The following is a 16,604-nucleotide window of genomic DNA, read 5'->3' as shown; positions in this document are numbered from 1 at the left end:
TAATTATAGTACTATAAGCTCTTTTAAACATTTTAGATTAGGAGAAGAGGGAAAAGGTTAAAAAAAGAAGAAGAAGAAAACCACTGAGCAAAAAGTAATAAATTTATTTAGGCAAACTACCCTCTAAATTGACTTAAACCCTAAAAATAAAAAAAATAAAAAATAAAAACCCATAAAATTTCCTACTTTTCTTAAAGTTCCAATAAAATGACTACTAGTTTCTTCATTCTTGTATAATCCAAAATAGTAATGATCTTGACCAAGGGCCAATGATAAGGACAACTCTCTCTCTCTCAAATACTATCCCTATTTATTCCAATAAGAGATAATGTCTATCCCAAGAAAATTAAAATAATAAGTGTTTTTTTTTTATAAATGAATGTGAAATGACATTTGAGGTTTTTAGGTTTTAAAAACGTACTTTTAAACTCCCAAATCTTTAACCAAAAAAAATAATAATAAATAAAAAAATCCCAAATCATCAAACCAAATGGATTTTAATATAGAGTAACTCTAGGAACATAAGCACTGTTTGTTTGTATTTTTTTTTTTAAGTAGTAGTCATCACTAAATTAGGAGACTCAGTTCAAAACCGGTTTGGTTCCCACAAGTCACAAACAGTAACCCAGTTAATTAGTTCAAAACAATATTTTGAAGAAAACTTTGAGAATAACAATTTCATGGTGCTGGAACCAAAGGAAGACAGGTGATCTGCCTCAGAAGCTAGCTACATTGGCAGCTGAGTACGACCATTTGTACCTTCATGAACCCTTTTACAGTTTGAGTGCTTAAACAATAGAAAAATGTGACCCCAAAAAAAAAAGCCTCAAATAGAACCAAATAAAAGTACATTACTGAGATTTTCCTATGCTTTTAAAATAGTTTAAACTAGCCCAGCAGTATCCAAAATCTCCTTCTGTTCTGAGCAGTAAAACAAAAGCTTTCTGTTCACTTTATAGGCTGCTACAATTAATTAATTTCCCCTTAAATTAGGGCGTCATAACCATCCAAGCAGACAAATAAAAAGGTTGAGAGAGAAAAACAGAGAGGTGGGTATGGCAGCAATCCAAAGAAAAGTGATGAAAGAAACTGTGATCTTCTAAAAAGATAGACTGTGGGGTCCACAAATAGATGATCAAAATTGAAAATCCACCCAATTCCAATTTTTGGTGCCAAACATTTCCTAGCTGTGGGCCCATCAAAATTACTCATTTTTCGCATATCCCTCGATATTCATTGAAGGCAAAAGCTACGAGTTTGGATCGGGCATCTGCATTTACAAGCGCTTTTTTTTTTTTAATATTTTATTTTAACCGTAGTTATTGACTTTCAGGGATAAAATTTACTATTTATAAATATTATTCACATATTTAAAAATATTAAAAATGAGTCTTACAGTACTATTCACACATTTAAAAATTATTTTACTATGTTTTTAATTTTCAATTTTAGCAATAATAAGTTCAATCCGAACAAATCCTACGTATGTAAAAGATAATAAATTGTGAATAATGAGTAAATTAACATCCCTTTCCACACTGCTTATATGTGTGAAAATTCTTAATTAGATTTTTACTTTTTTAAGTAAATGGTGGACTAATGTGAAGGTACTAAAATTCAATAATAAAAAATTGACACGTAGACAGAGTAGATTTAGATAGATTTAGGTGCGAAAAGAAGTGTATCCCTAACCTTACTCAATCTGGTTTTAGATGGATTTCGGGTACATTTCTGTCTTACCCTAGAAATTAAAATGACATAACAGAAGAAGCTTCAAAAGAGGCCCGAAGGGACAACTATCTCTAACCAATTTCTCTATTCTATGATTTTGACATTAATTTTTCTTTTTAATTTTCACTACCTGTCCTTTGATTAAATAAAATAGTCATTTCTTTAGTTAGAAAACAAAAGAGTCATTTCCTCACAGAAGTGCCCCAAGGCCTCCAATGGAGTAAAAAAAGCATATTCCTTTAAACAGATTAAAAGGTAATATTTCATTTCTTATTGTTTGTTGCCTCAACCTTTGTGTACGTCTTTTACCCCAATTTGAACAGTCAAAATTTTTCTAACTCCTGGTACACGTACTTCTTACATACACTTGAACCAAAACATCTGAAAAATGAGGACATCTTTGCTCAGAATAGTACGACTTTTGGTCCCAATGCCACATTGATTTTGCACAATCCACTCATCTCATTGGCTATTAATGTCATACTAAGAAAAATACAAAATAGAAACAGAACAAGCAAATTGATAAGATGAAAAAAAGAAAAGGGGAACTCCATTATAAAGGAAAAGAAACACCATGCAAATTTATCTTTTTCTAGTTCTCCACATGGCCAAGACCCCACAAAGCCAATACCATGAGACATACATATTGGTGCCCAGCGGAACGCACCACGTTTTTTCTTTGCTAAACAGCTATATATCAGAGAAGAAGAAATAAAATAAAATAATAATAAACTAAGGGAAATAAAAAAGATCTGTTTTCTATGAAAAAAGAAACAAAAACACAGTTCCACACAAATCATCATCCTTTTGGAGACAACTAGTAGTTGAGGCTTTATAATAAGAGATCCTTCTTTACTTGACCAAAAACCCCCCACACACAGTTGCTGAATTGGCACGTGTCAGTCACGAGCTTCACTGTTTCTTCTACTCATGGCGATGCTGGTGAGGAGTTAGGCACGTGTTGCTGGTTGTTAGGAAAACCAAAATCCCCAAACAGACCCTGAAGCATAAAAAGGAAAACCCAAAATGAAAAGTGCTTTAAGCCTTAACCATATTGGTTTCAAAATGAGCAATTTAAAAGCAATCGCATCTCTAACCCACCTTCTAAAAAGAACAAGAAGAAAGGAAAAAAAGTGGCAATATATACCTTGCCATGATATCATGGCAAAGGAATCAAATTTCACCAAAATATTGATGCCTCTCTCTCTATATATCACCATCACAAAAGAATCAGGACCCATCTTTTTCCTTGGTGGGTGTTTGGCTGAAGGATTGAAACAAAAATAACCATAGCGTATGAATTCAGCCATTTGATTCTTGGTTGAACATTTCTGATAATATGTAAATTAGGAACCAACCCAGTTCTTGTACACCATTGAATGGGTAAAATACTAACATGAACGGCAACTTTTCCAAGGGTACAACAAGATTAGTTGAGTTACCTCATAACTAATGAAAGTATATATATCTCGTTTTGGAATGCATGACCACAAAAGCAATATCCAGAGAATTGAAGGAAAATCACATGGCAAAGGATGTAAAGACAAAATGGGAAAATGATAGACCAGGCTTTGGGGTTATGTGACATACCATGGCATCGTTGATTGCATAAGCCACGCAGTAGTGCTCCTGAAAAATCAGCAATTTGGGACAAAAATTAATGACAAGATAATAATAGAAAATAATAATACTAAAAATATTAGTCAGGTAGGCTGTAATGCATGGGTCAGGCGACCGACTCTGTTGAGAAGTGTGAGCTAGCATCCCAACAACCTAACTGTTGGTCAATACCAGTACACATCAGGACCACAGTGGCCTCACAAGACACACACACACTGGGAGAGGACCAAATCCATTTAGCCAAGACCCACCCAGTCCATTCAGCCGCTATAAATAAAAGAATGCTAGCGCTCATCTTTTTCTTTTCCAACAAAATAAGGTTGGCTTGCCTGCATCATGTGCCACTCTTCAAATTCATCGAACAATTCCAGCCGTTCAATCCTAATCAACAAACGGCAAAGATGAGAATCTTCACAAGATTATTACAGAAGCAATGGAGCATTCCAATGCAAAGTGCAGAAAAAAAGGCACCCTTTATACCTACTAAAAACAAAAACTTTAGAACCTTACAAAAAGACATGATTGCATTATCTCACAACTATAGGATCTTGGAACAGCTAAAATTATTATTAAATAAAGGGATCACTGAACAGCTAAAAATCAGGAAAAGGAGTTCCTAAAGGAAGGAAGCAGAGATTCTCCTTTTCAGTGGAGGAAGCATAAAAAAGAGCAGCAATGGCACACAAACACATACGTTGCTTGCTTGAACCAGACGTTTTAAGATGTTACTTCAAAGAATACTCTCAAATAAGAAATTAATTTCCATTCCCTCAAGAATAAAATTTAAAAGTCAACGAAAAATTTGATATTACAGGAACTCTTGCTAAAATTTAAACTTGCAAAGGTGGAGTGTATGGTGTACCAAACTGATTTAGGTTTAATCAGAAACTAGAACTCACATCTCAATTGATATCGTGAATAATGCAGGTGCACTATATACTGTGTATGTGCATGTTTTCACATAGTAAAGATGTTTGCAACTTCCAAATAATTTAAACAGTTTCTAAATTTTCTTTTACAAAATCAAAAAAAGAAACCAATAACATTTAAGATCAAATTTTATTTTTTTAATTTTAAAAATATAGATAGAAGAAACTTCAGCAGGAGAAGATCATTTGCAGAACCAAGGATCTGATTTATTTAATTAGGTAGCCATTTGGTTAGCAATTTAAGATGACGCAGTCCAATTAAGTTTCAACATACAATAAATTATGCCCTACTAAGTTTGCATGATTGGCATAGGGCTCTCACTTGTCTGAATGAGAGACTAGCACTATGAGATGTTGACTAATTACAACTGTCACAAGGAGGTACAGATTCCTACCTTATTTCAAACCAAAAAACACTCATCCATGTGGTGATGACTTTTAATTTACTAAACCATTCTGAAAGAGACAGTCAATTTTATTTATTCATACAAAAAGGTCAAATTAAATAATTGGTTTTAATAAAACTATTTCATAAGATATAAACATCAACCTCAGTGCTAAACTAGATAACTTTTAGTGACAGAAAGATCAAACACATAATTTGATGATATTACATGCATTGGTGGTTTTGAGATTTGGCATAAAATGGAGATTGTTTTGCATAAATTTTTTTTTTAAGAAGACACAGAATGAAAAAAAGCAAAACCAAGTTGGATTGCAACAGATCTTGAAAATACAAATTCAGAACAAAGGAGCATAACTGCTGTAAAACACACCACTTAGAGAACTCTATCATGTCAAAAACCAGTTAACAAACACCACATTGGAAAAAAAAAAAAGTTTCTTGAGGCAAAAAGAACAAAAACTTTACCAACCCAGCCCAACCTGAAGAATTGCAGGCAGTTTTGATCAATACAACTGTCAGATGACGGGTTTATAGTTTTAAAATTTTCAGGTGGTCAGGCTTGTGGGAGGGTTAAATGAAATTCCACCCGACCCAACCCAACTGATTAATATGCACTGCCTATTTTAACAGGTGGCTTCTTATAATTGGGTGTGTGGCTTTGTTATTTTCTTGTGGCAGCTTTCCCACCCTTTGTTCCTAATTTGCTCTCTCTCTCCCCTCATCACACATTTCTGAGCAATGAGGGAGAATCATATGGTTTTGGTGAGATAAATATAGGTGTGTTCGATTGGTTTCTGATCAGCCCACACCACCCCCCCAAAAAAAAAAAAAACCTGGACCTCAAGCTCCTGCGATGGCATGGCCATCAAATCCAGTGTGCCTTCAACTGCGGCCATCTGATCTGGACTTCCCAATACAAATTAGAAACTTATCAACTATCGCGCTCAAGATACAGTGAACTAACTCCCCCTCCCCCTCTCCATCCCCCCAAAACAAACAAACTTGAATCAGTATGCATTGTTTGGTTCCTAAGAAAAAGTAAAATAAATATTAAAACCAACAGAAAATGGGACATCCAAACCCAAAAGCCCTAACCCAAGGTCCAACCACCCCACCCGAGAGTACAGGCAGAATCACCTGACCCATTAGTCGGCAGCGGATAGAGGCATCCTTCACCTGACAACTTCAGTTCGGGTGATGGACATGAAACCCAAGCCGACCTGTGATCACCCCTTGCTTGCTATTCAAGGGAAATAAGATAGAATAGAAGCAGGATGTACAGGTTTTTAGATGACATACAAAGGCTAGACATCTAAGAAATTGGCAGTTCAAATCTTTAGACTTTTTGATAAGAGAACAGATTTTTAGCTGAGATCATATAAGATGGAGTAAATAAAGTATGCCTACTACCTATCAAATGTACCATAAAATGGGCCACTACCTATCAACCACATCATATAAGGGACCACTTACCCCCACCCCTGCATTCAATTGGGAAAATATACGAGAACGAACAACTTCATGATTTTACAAGATTTATAGAGCATTTACCTTCGCCTTTCCTGAGCTTCAATAAAATTACTATAAACTCTCAGCATGTCCCAAGCAACTGCCCTCTGATATTCACATAGAAAAGTATTGGAGTTAATGAAACAGAAAAAGAAGATTAATTCAGTACTCATAAAAAACTGAAAACGAGGATTGGTTCAGTGAACTTGAAAGAGAGGTTGGTGGGAGGAAAGTATTATTCCTTCAACAAAAACAACATAGCCTTAGTCCCAAATTTTTTGGGGTCAACTATGGATCCTTAACAACATTAGTCAGGGTAACCAATAAAATGAAAGTATCAAACCCAAATTACTTAGTAACATCTCAAATGTACTTATGTACATCTAGTGACTGCCTTCTGAGGCTTCAATCATGACTCACACTCACACTGCCAGTGAGCCTTGGCTCAAATGGCACTTCCTCCTCTCACAAGTGTGGGTAGAGGGTGAGGGCGTTGATTCAAAAGCCACTAAATGCATGTATACCTCACCAATAAAAAGAAAAACATAACTCATGAAGTGTAAATCTGACAGAAATTGAGTATCAAATCTGCCCCACCCCCTCCATCAACCCATCCATCCATAATCTGTCCATGAATCCATATTAAACATCTATACCTACATAAATGACTTTTCAGATCTAGGTAGTAAATTTTAACCTTTTTTTTTTTACAATTAGGTCAATTATTCAAATAAAATTACATAACCTGGTCATGTACGTTTCATATACACTAGCAGGATTGATATTCAAATAGTTCAGCATTTTCACTATGAGATAACTGTATCCTAATTGGGTCAGATTTGGTGCAATTGACAGATTTGTTGACTGGGTGACTTCTCTATCATCATTTAAAAGGATGGCCCACCTTTGAATGTAGAGTTTATTCATCTAAATTACATGCATATTAAACAAGAATAACAAACAGATTTTTTTTTTTGTAATTGGTAAGTTATACACATACATAGTGGATTTTGAACCTACAATCTCGCCCACCATGTACTCATGTGGAAAGAGGAAGTGCCATTTGAGCTAAAGCTCATTGGCATGTTAGAAGAATAAATTCTTACTTTCAAGAGAAGCAAATTATAAGATATACCTGCCATCCCTGGTCAAGAAAGAGTTTTTCCTTTGCAAGTAAAGTCGGTGTAGCATGAAGCCCCAGGAGCGCACAGCCTCGACTCTGATACAAACAGCAACAAGGATTATTACATACAGATGAAACGTTTTGCAGGAAAACAACTTAAATGAGATTGTGGCAAACATCATAATTTCAGTTGATGAAATAAAAAATTGAAATCAACCATAGATATCAAAATCGATAATGAAAATTTTCTATCTAGTAAAGGCGTTTTGGGAACACCTAAGCACTGGAGTAGACACTAAGGGTGTTTGTTTAAAGGTGAAATACGGTGGATGGAAAACTTGGAGAGAAAATAGGAAGAAAAATTTTTTTTGAGTATGTTTTTGGTTGGGTGGAGAGGAAGGAAAATAAATGCTGAGGCCCAAGTGTTTTCTCCCTGGGCCCACCAAAAAGTTTTCTCCCCAAAATGGGGAGAAAACTGAGAGGGGAAAGCTCATGAAATGAGCTTCCAAAAATACCCCTCACGTTGGACTTCACCTCCAATGTGTTGGCTTTTTTTTCTTTTCTTTTTTTTTTTTTTTTTTTTTTTCTCTGTTAATGTGTTGCCTTCTTCTTCTTTTTTTTCTTTGATTTTTTCTTTCTCTGTTAACGTGTTGCCTTTTTTTTTTCTTTTTCTTTTTTCTTTGATTTTGTCTAGTCATGTTGGCTTCTTTTTTTTTTTTTAATTTTTAGAAAATAGTTTTAGGTTAATTTCTTATGCTTTTTTTTTTTTTTTTTTTTACTTTAATGAAGTGTCCATCTATACACAAATATTTTTTTTTTTAAGTATAATGTGTTACTTTTTGTTTTATTTAAGAGGGACATGATAGTAAATTTATACAAACTTTATTTTCAACCAAACAAAAAATTTTTCCATCTCTCCACTTTTCCACCCTCCCAACCAAACACAAATGAGGGAAACTAAAATCTTTTCTATCCTCTCACTTTTCCATCCTCTCTTTATTTTCTATCCTCCCAACCAAACGGACCCTAAGCAAAATGAAGTGTAAGGTGCATCAAGCATTAAGCATGTAATTATTTAAGTTCCATAAAACCTGCATTCGTAAACTCAATACAAATATCTGTAATTGTTAAGAAAAATAGTACATCCCATTGATCCCAATTTTAAAATTCAGGAATCCTTGCATTTCTAGGGAATGTTTCTCACACACACACACAAGGGCTAATAAGCCTTTCAGAAATCTATTCATGTCAATTGTACAGAAATTTTAACATCTAGGGTTGAAAAAACCATAAAAATTCACAAGTCAAACCCATCTTTTGAAACCCCCTCTCTCTGTGCACACAACCCACTATAATCTCTCCCCCAATATCTCTTACACCTATTTCTACATTTCCTCAAACAGGATCTTTTTAATTAAAAATATTCAGACTTGTAATTAGGGTTTGAATCTGATAGAATGGCATGCACCATTAACTAGCCCATCAGAAGGAAACAAATGAAGAAAATAAAAATAAAAAATAAGTAAGAAAATGAATATGAAAAGGATAAAATAGTTTAAAGCTCTGTTTCCAAAAACTAGGACCCTGGTTCACTAGATATCAGAAGAATTCTACTATGTGGACCTCAATGAGAATCCAAATTGCTTAAACCAGCATGCTTTGGGGAAAGGAACATCAGATTACCCGAATGACTTCTTTTGTGAAAATATCTTTGCTTGTTCAACAGTAATATTGGAGAGAATTTTCACAATCTATCAACACGCAGAAAGTTCCGTGACTCTGTTATTATTTGTTCAGTGCTCTAGCAGAAAATTGCTAGTTTGCTACACTCTTTTACATAGTTAGTTTCAAATCAAGGAAACTTACACTCTACATGTGCTTCTCTGGTGTTCTGGTGAACTTATTTTAGGACTCTGCCTTCCTTGGTTCAAAGGTTGGTGAATGAAATTGTAAGTTTGCTCTTTGAAACTAAGTGTGCGTTTGGATACTGTTTATTTTGCTGAAAACTGAAAACGAAAAATAATAAAAAAATCATTTTTCGGTTACCGTTCACTTTTAAAATTACTGTTCACATGCCTATTGCACTGTTCATGGGAGGCGCTGGTTTTTTTTTAAAAAAAATGCCTGAAACGCCAGACACGCAAAACAAACGGACCTTAAGGAAGCTTAGGAAATGTTCTATGATCTCTCTCTCTCTCTTAATCTACTTTGTGCTTCTGTCTGGCACTCTTTTACTCATATTCTGTCCTCTAATTTCCCTATACATCTTTCATTCATACCAAATGGAATACATAAACATCTTTAGAGCTCAAATGAATCCACTTCCAAATGAAAGAAGAAAATAACCTAAATGGTTCAAAAAATGAAGCCTAATATGTTAAAGAAAATTTATCCATACCTCCAAATTTCTGATCATTTGCTGTCCAAAAGCATCATCTGGATGGATCTGATGGGAGAGGGAAAAAAAAGGTAAACTGTAAATAAACCATATTTTTTATACCATCTTATGCAACTGTGTAATAATAAAATATCAAAAATGGAAATCTAAAGAAGCTGGGAACTCGGAACGTCAAGAAAAGAAGCAATCAATACACAGAAAAAATGAATATTCTTAGATTTGAAAAGAGTATACCTGCTCATATAAGAAAAATACTGCCGTAGAAAATGATTTTGCAGCCCAGCCAACGATACCACGCGTTGAATCTGGGTCCAAGTATATTAAAACACACTCTGCAATGATAAATGTTGGCAGACTGATAACAAGATCAGAATTATCATCCCTCAGCATGAATACAAATAACCATATTTCATAAAGCCCTAAAGTGGGGACACCCCTCAAATACAAAACAGAGCATATTAATTTAGAATCCATCTGTAAACAGAATCAGCAGAAACCCTGGTAGTTATCACCATAGGTAAAACATGAGGGAGATTTAATGATTACATGTATAAAACACAAGAAATAAACAGAAAGTAGCTAGAGAATGGCATGGTTGATTACATAAGCCTTAAAAGGAGACATCAACTGTCTGAATTTCCCAAAGTATGTAAAAGACTATAAAATTTTAACTAGAAAAAAAGAGAATTGATTCTGTGCACATACCTGGGATCCATATCAGCCAAAGCTATGACATCATCTAATTTTTGCAAATCACGCAGATCAATGGGGAGTAACTTGTAGTGATCACTAAGCACTTCTCCTTTCTCTAAAAAGCAAGATATGAACAATTAGTTTAAGCAGAACAGATCAATATCCAATTACATACATGCAAGAAAACGCAATCATCTTGAGTTATATATGCATCTATATTTAACCATCAAAGAAAACCTTATAGGGAGTCTGCAAATCATTTCCAGCAAGTGTATCAGTGAAGTAAATGCCACTACATTTTGCACGCTTAGCATTAATACATAACAAACCAAATGGAAATCCCAACAGCCATACAAGTTTTGCACTTTTTCTGAGTAACTTTTTATATAAACGCAACTACAGCTCAAACATGTGATAGCCCTCCTAAAACTTATAACACCTTTGAGGTATTTAGTTTCAACTTATACTTAAACTTTAAAAAACCTTACACCTACACAGTAAAGATACCTTCAACTTCACATAAAGTATTGCTTCAACAAGACATCATAGAGTGACTATGGTAGAATACATGTCATTCCTGTAAAAAGGATATATACTTGCATGCTAAAGATTTAGTGCAGATGAGTATGTGAGAGGTTAGCTCAGTATGAGACAGGTGACCAAAGACAAACAGCACAAGCACTTTCAAAGTGTAAGGCCCAGTGACAAATTTATTCAAAAACCATCATGGATTTACAGCATCAACAAACCCAGGGGCTTACCTCGGGAGATTGATGCTGATGCACCAACTTTGTCCCTCAACTGACTGTAGCTTTCAATGAACGCCGCCTTTTTACTAGTTACCTAACAATCAAAGACCACAAAACTACTAATCAAAAAAAGGCCCTAACTTTCTTGCATAACATAATAATAGTAGTAAATACATTGAGTTGTACGCAATATATGTTTGCTATTGGACAGTTAACTAAAGATCTGGTGAAGTGAAAGCAGACTTTATCTGGCAGGAATTGCTGAATTGGATAGGTTCACATAAGTTTCTTCCACATAACATGCATTCTTAAAAACTAACCCACAAAAACAAGCTAGTGCATTGCTAATGAAACCCATGGGATAGTAATGATTGTGTCAAACTTGCACCTCCTTGAAATCCAGCTCCACATATAGATATGGTACTTTCCCCTCATCCTGCCAAAACAAAAATCCAATCACATTGCAGACGTGAACCTTTTTGTAAAAAAATCAATAATTAAACTAAAGTTTACAATAGTAACAACCATAGGCATATAGAGAGGAAAAAAGTATCACATTCTGAAACTACTTTACAAAGTAATTTTCATTTTGGTCCGTTAAGACTCACCCCTAGTGGGTATTGACCCACAACCTCACCTTCCACCTTGCTCTTACAAGTGGAGGAGGTGCCATTTGAGCTAGAACTCATTGGCCTTGTAGAGTGAAATTTTACAAATGTCATTAGATTTCACATCTATTAAAGCCCAAAACATACAAAACATAATACATAAACACGTAGGATGTGCTGAGAGACGAAAAGCAAGCCTTAGGTTCATCACACTTTCGTGTACAACAATTAACACAGCTCCCAAGAAAACTCACGCACCTGTAACTGAAAAAATGTTGTATCGAATCCAGCTCCAATTGATAATATTTGTTTCTTTGTGTTACCCTTGTTGTCTGTACCTCCTTCACAGTCAAGAAACTGAAAGAGCAGCTTCCGAAGAGCAGCCCAACGGGAAAAGTAACCTTAACAAAAGCAATGAAATTCACCCAGATTATTAACAAAGCAAAAGAATAACCAGTACGCCCAAATTTTATACTCAATACTTTTGCAGCGAATATATCATACCGCGGTTAATAATCGGAGATCTCCTCACGGGTCTTCTAACAAACAGGTGAATGTAGTCATCTTTCATGTACCCCTTTTTGACACAGGACCTTTTAACAATACAATAACAATTAGTATCATTCTCCAAAAACTACACATCATAGACTATTGAGACTTTGATTACAGGTTCTTTTGGTGCTTAATATGCAAAGCCAAATTCCATTTTTAATCGGATGTTATTCACTATCCGATTCTTAAAACCGTGCTTTATATGCAATTTTAAAAAGCAAAAAATTTGAAATTAAAATATAGTAATTCATCTCACTATCTCAGATCATCTTGATATTTTGCAATTACAAGGAGAAAATTTATTCAAACGGTAGGCACGCAAAATTTTTTGATGAGTGCATTGACAAAAAATTGTAATGGGTAAATCACCTATTCAGTCCCTAACTTTTACATTGTGTGTCAGTTAGGCCCTGACCTTTCATATGTGCTCACCCTTATTATTCAAGGCCGGATCATTTTGACACAATACCAAAAGGTCAGGACCAAATTGACACATTTGAAAGGTCGAGAACCAAATTGATACACAAACTAAAGGTTAGGGACCAAATAGGCAATTTAATGAGTACACTGAACAAAAAATTATAGCAGGTGAAATATACATACACACACACATATATAAGAATTGAAATGGATTTGAGTGTTGTTAGCTTGTAGATTTCAAGCCCAATCAAAGGTAGAAAATCAGAATTGGACAGAAAATATACAATAATGCGCCGTTTTGGTTTGTGAGAAAATTGAAAAATGGAGAAATATGTAATACATGCTTGTTTGTTTTTAGGTATTTCCTCGTTCTTTTTCTTCTTTTTTTTTTCGTTTTCTCGGGAACCAAACAGAAAGTAAAGAGAAATGAACAGTTTCGACAAGAGAATGTCAAAAAGTGAAACGCAAATTGAATTATAATTAGGCATTAAATAGGCTTAAATCTGAGAGAGAGAGAGAGAGAGAAAGCGCACAGTTTACTGGCCGAAGCGTCGTCGTTTGTCGCTTGAACTGCTACTGTGTTGCTGTGGGAATCAGACGCTGGCTCATGCTGCTTCGACATCTCTCTCTCTCTCTCTCTCTCTGTCTCTCTGTTTTTCTTCTCTTTTTTGGTTAGAGAGACTATACGGTCTATACGAAAACAAGTTGTGAGAATGAATGAAAGAAAATCTTCCCCTTTCTTTTTTTTTTTTAGTTTAAAATGATTTATTTATTTTTTAAATAATATTTTTGGGTGTTTAAAAACTTGAAAATGTTAAAAATATTACAATTTTAACTTTTTTTTTTTTTTTAGTTGATGTGTTAAATGTTAATGGTAATGAATCTAATTAGTACCCCTCAAAGATATATAAAATATAATAAATAAGTGTTTAAATTTTTCTTTTCTTTTTTAACTTGTGATAGATCATTTTGTACTTTGTAAATCCTACACAACAAAATTTGTAATTTCCTTTTTTCTAACATATTAGGAAGAATTTTTAGATTTTATGGCATCACTCTAAAAACATAAAATGTCATTTTTACTACAAATTTTAAATAGTAAATTGTTATTAACTGTTACTAGTGGACAAAAAAAAGTAATCAACTAGTAATAACCCATCACTTAAAACTTTGTTATAAAAATATTGCAAACTTAGCATTTCTCATTACGTGTAACCATTGCATGCAATACTTATCTCATATGGAAGTAAATCCGATACTTCTAGGGTCTACTCCAATATAAGAAAGATGTTTGATACTATTGTTACACAAAACAATAAGTCCTCATGGTGTCACGAATGAAAAATATTTATTAGAAACTTTTGAAGTACACTAGCTTGTTATCCCTTATCTTGCATAAATGGTAGATTCTATCATAATTTTGATTAATGAAACTCACTTTTTATGCAAGAAGTTGTTGGTATTCCCGAAATATTTAATAATTACTTGGCATACATTACTATAAATAATTACTATAAAGTTGCGGCATCTTTACACAATGGAGAGCAATCATGAGAGCATTCACATTAAAGCTCTCAAAAGCTAAAATTGCTATTTTTTAGCATCTTATTCCAAAAAAGCACACTACAACAAAGGTGTTAATGTTAAAAATTTTAGCATCTAAGCTACAATAGACTGCTATGTATGACAGTCAACTGCAGCTCAAATCTTATAAATATAATAATTTTTTAATACTACTTTAATTAAAATATATTTTCTCTCTCTCTCTCTCTCACTATTCCTCTGTTCTTCTCACCAAACTCTATCTCATTATCTTTTATTTTCTCTCACTATCTTTAATTAATGAAGTGATCAAAAATATAAAACTGTTAATGTTAGGTGTATTATAAAGTGAGTTATTAAAATAAACTAGCCTCTGAGCACGCACTCACATGCGTGTTCAGAGGCTCTTCTATTTTTTGGATAAAGATTAATAATTTGTATTTATTATAATTTGAGATTTCTACTTTTTCTAATCACCAAAAAAAAAAAAAACGTGAGGTGAGTTTTGTAGATTGGAGGAATTTTAAAACTAATAAAAAAGTGATCATATTTTGTAGAGAGTTAGAGAGTAGAAGTAGAAATTTAAATTAATGTAAAAGTAGGAGTTTATTAGAAACAGGAAGGCGTTTCAACGTAGAAGTATGAATTTATTATTTTTATCAATTTACTATTTTAACTCTATTTTTAAATTTTAGGCAGGGGTATTTTTGACAGTAAAAAAAGTAATAACTAACTTTCTTTTATCAATTTACTATTTTAACCTCATTTTTAAGTTGTTGGTTAATTAATTTAAGGGTATTTTTGACAAGAAAAAAAGTAATAACTAACGACTGCTATGTATGATAGTCAACTGCAGCTCAAATCTTATAAATATAATAATTTTTTAATACTACTTTAATTAAAATATATTTTCCCTCTCTCTCACTATTCCTCTGTTCTTCTCATCAGACTCTATCTCATTATCTTTTATTTTATCTCACTATCTTTAATTAATGAAGTGATAAAAAATATAAAACTTTTGATGTTGGGTATATTATAAAGTGAGTTATTAAAATAAACCAGCCTCTGAGCACGCGTTCACGTGCATGCTCAGAGGCTCTTCTATTTTTTAGGTAAAGATTAATAATTTGTATTTATTATAATTTGAGATTTCTACTTTTTCTAATCACAAAAAAAAAAAAAAAAAATGAATACGTGAGGTGAGTTTTGTAGATTGGAGGAATTTTAAAACTAACAAAAAAGTGATCCTATTTTGTAGAGAGTTAGAGAGTAGAAGTGAAAATTTAAATTAATGTAAAAGTAGGAGTTTATTAGGAGTAGGAAGACGTTTTAACGTAGAAGTATAAATTTATTATTTTTGTCAATTTACTATTTTAACCCTGTGGATACCTAAGGCATGCTTGGCAACGTTCTAGGCATGCTTGCAACGTCCTCGGTATGCTTGGCAACGTCCTTAGCCGACCTCGGCATGCTTTGCAACCTAGGCATCTCACATCGAAGAAAAACCCCCCCACTTTTTGCCTTATAAGCTGTGAAGCAAAGAGAGTAGTGTACCACCAAACCTCTGATCAACGCCTAGGTTGCAAAGCATGCTGAGGTCGGCTAAGGACGTTGCCAAGCATGCCGAGGACATTGCAAAGCATGCTGAGGACGGCCGAGGGCGTTGCAAGCATGTCTAGGACGTTGCCCAGCATGCCCAAGCATGCCTTAGGTACCCACAAACCCCATTTTTAAATTTTAGGTAGGGGTATTTTTGACAGTTAAAAAAATAATAACTAACTTTTTTTTGTCAATTTACTATTTTAATCCAATTTTTAAGTCGTTGGTTAATTAATTTAGGAGTATTTTTTACAGGGAAAAAAATAATAACTAACTTTCTAAATTCTCTTAATATATACAGATAAAGTAAGTTTTTGAGATACTAAATGCTAAATTTTTTGAGATCCTTAATGAAAATGCTCTTACGGACAATCCCCCCTTAAAAAAATGGTATTAGAACCCTCTCTCTCTCTCTCCTAGTAAACGGAAGGTGTGGAAGGGTGCTTCTAGGGAGATAGTTGCTATTGTGTGACATTTGATGCATCTCTAAATTTATAATATTTAAAATTAATTATTTTTATTATATGTAGTGTGTGTTTGGCATGGCTTAAAAAGTCAAAGTCTCATATTTTTTGATACTATTCATAAGTTTTAATGTACTATTTTGTATCTAAATAAGTTGTCCAAAATTATATTCGGCTTTTCAATTATTAAAAAAAAAAAAAAATTCTATTTGAGAAAGAGGGAGAGAGAAAAGCTCCTACAGCTTACCACGACCATCGGGT

General features: G+C 33.7%; 1 protein-coding gene across 2 annotated transcripts; it reads right to left on the bottom strand.

The window, feature by feature from the left end:
• Positions 1-2,259: 2,259 nt before the first annotated feature.
• On the bottom strand, positions 2,260-13,451 carry LOC126723221 (leucine carboxyl methyltransferase 1 homolog). Of its 2 annotated transcripts, none has more exons than XM_050426541.1 (13): positions 13,272-13,450; positions 12,271-12,359; positions 12,025-12,167; positions 11,547-11,594; positions 11,171-11,252; positions 10,422-10,524; positions 9,951-10,071; positions 9,717-9,764; positions 7,331-7,414; positions 6,238-6,302; positions 3,681-3,732; positions 3,322-3,360; positions 2,260-2,731 (listed from the first exon to the last, which is right to left on the bottom strand). In XM_050426541.1, the coding sequence occupies exons 1-13, from the start codon at positions 13,358-13,360 to the stop codon at positions 2,660-2,662; spliced, it is 1,035 nt and encodes a 344-aa protein (XP_050282498.1). In that variant the 5' UTR covers positions 13,361-13,450; the 3' UTR covers positions 2,260-2,659. The 2 variants fall into 2 exon arrangements, 1 of the variants encoding a protein (XP_050282498.1); XR_007654195.1 differs by having other exon boundaries at positions 2,624-2,731; positions 3,603-3,732; positions 13,272-13,451.
• Between the last annotated feature and the right edge of the window lie 3,153 nt (positions 13,452-16,604).

This window comes from Quercus robur, chromosome 4 (assembly GCF_932294415.1).
Source record: "Quercus robur chromosome 4, dhQueRobu3.1, whole genome shotgun sequence".
NCBI classification, from domain to species: Eukaryota; Viridiplantae; Streptophyta; class Magnoliopsida; order Fagales; family Fagaceae; genus Quercus; species Quercus robur.
This window is presented reverse-complemented; position numbering and strand designations above follow the sequence as displayed.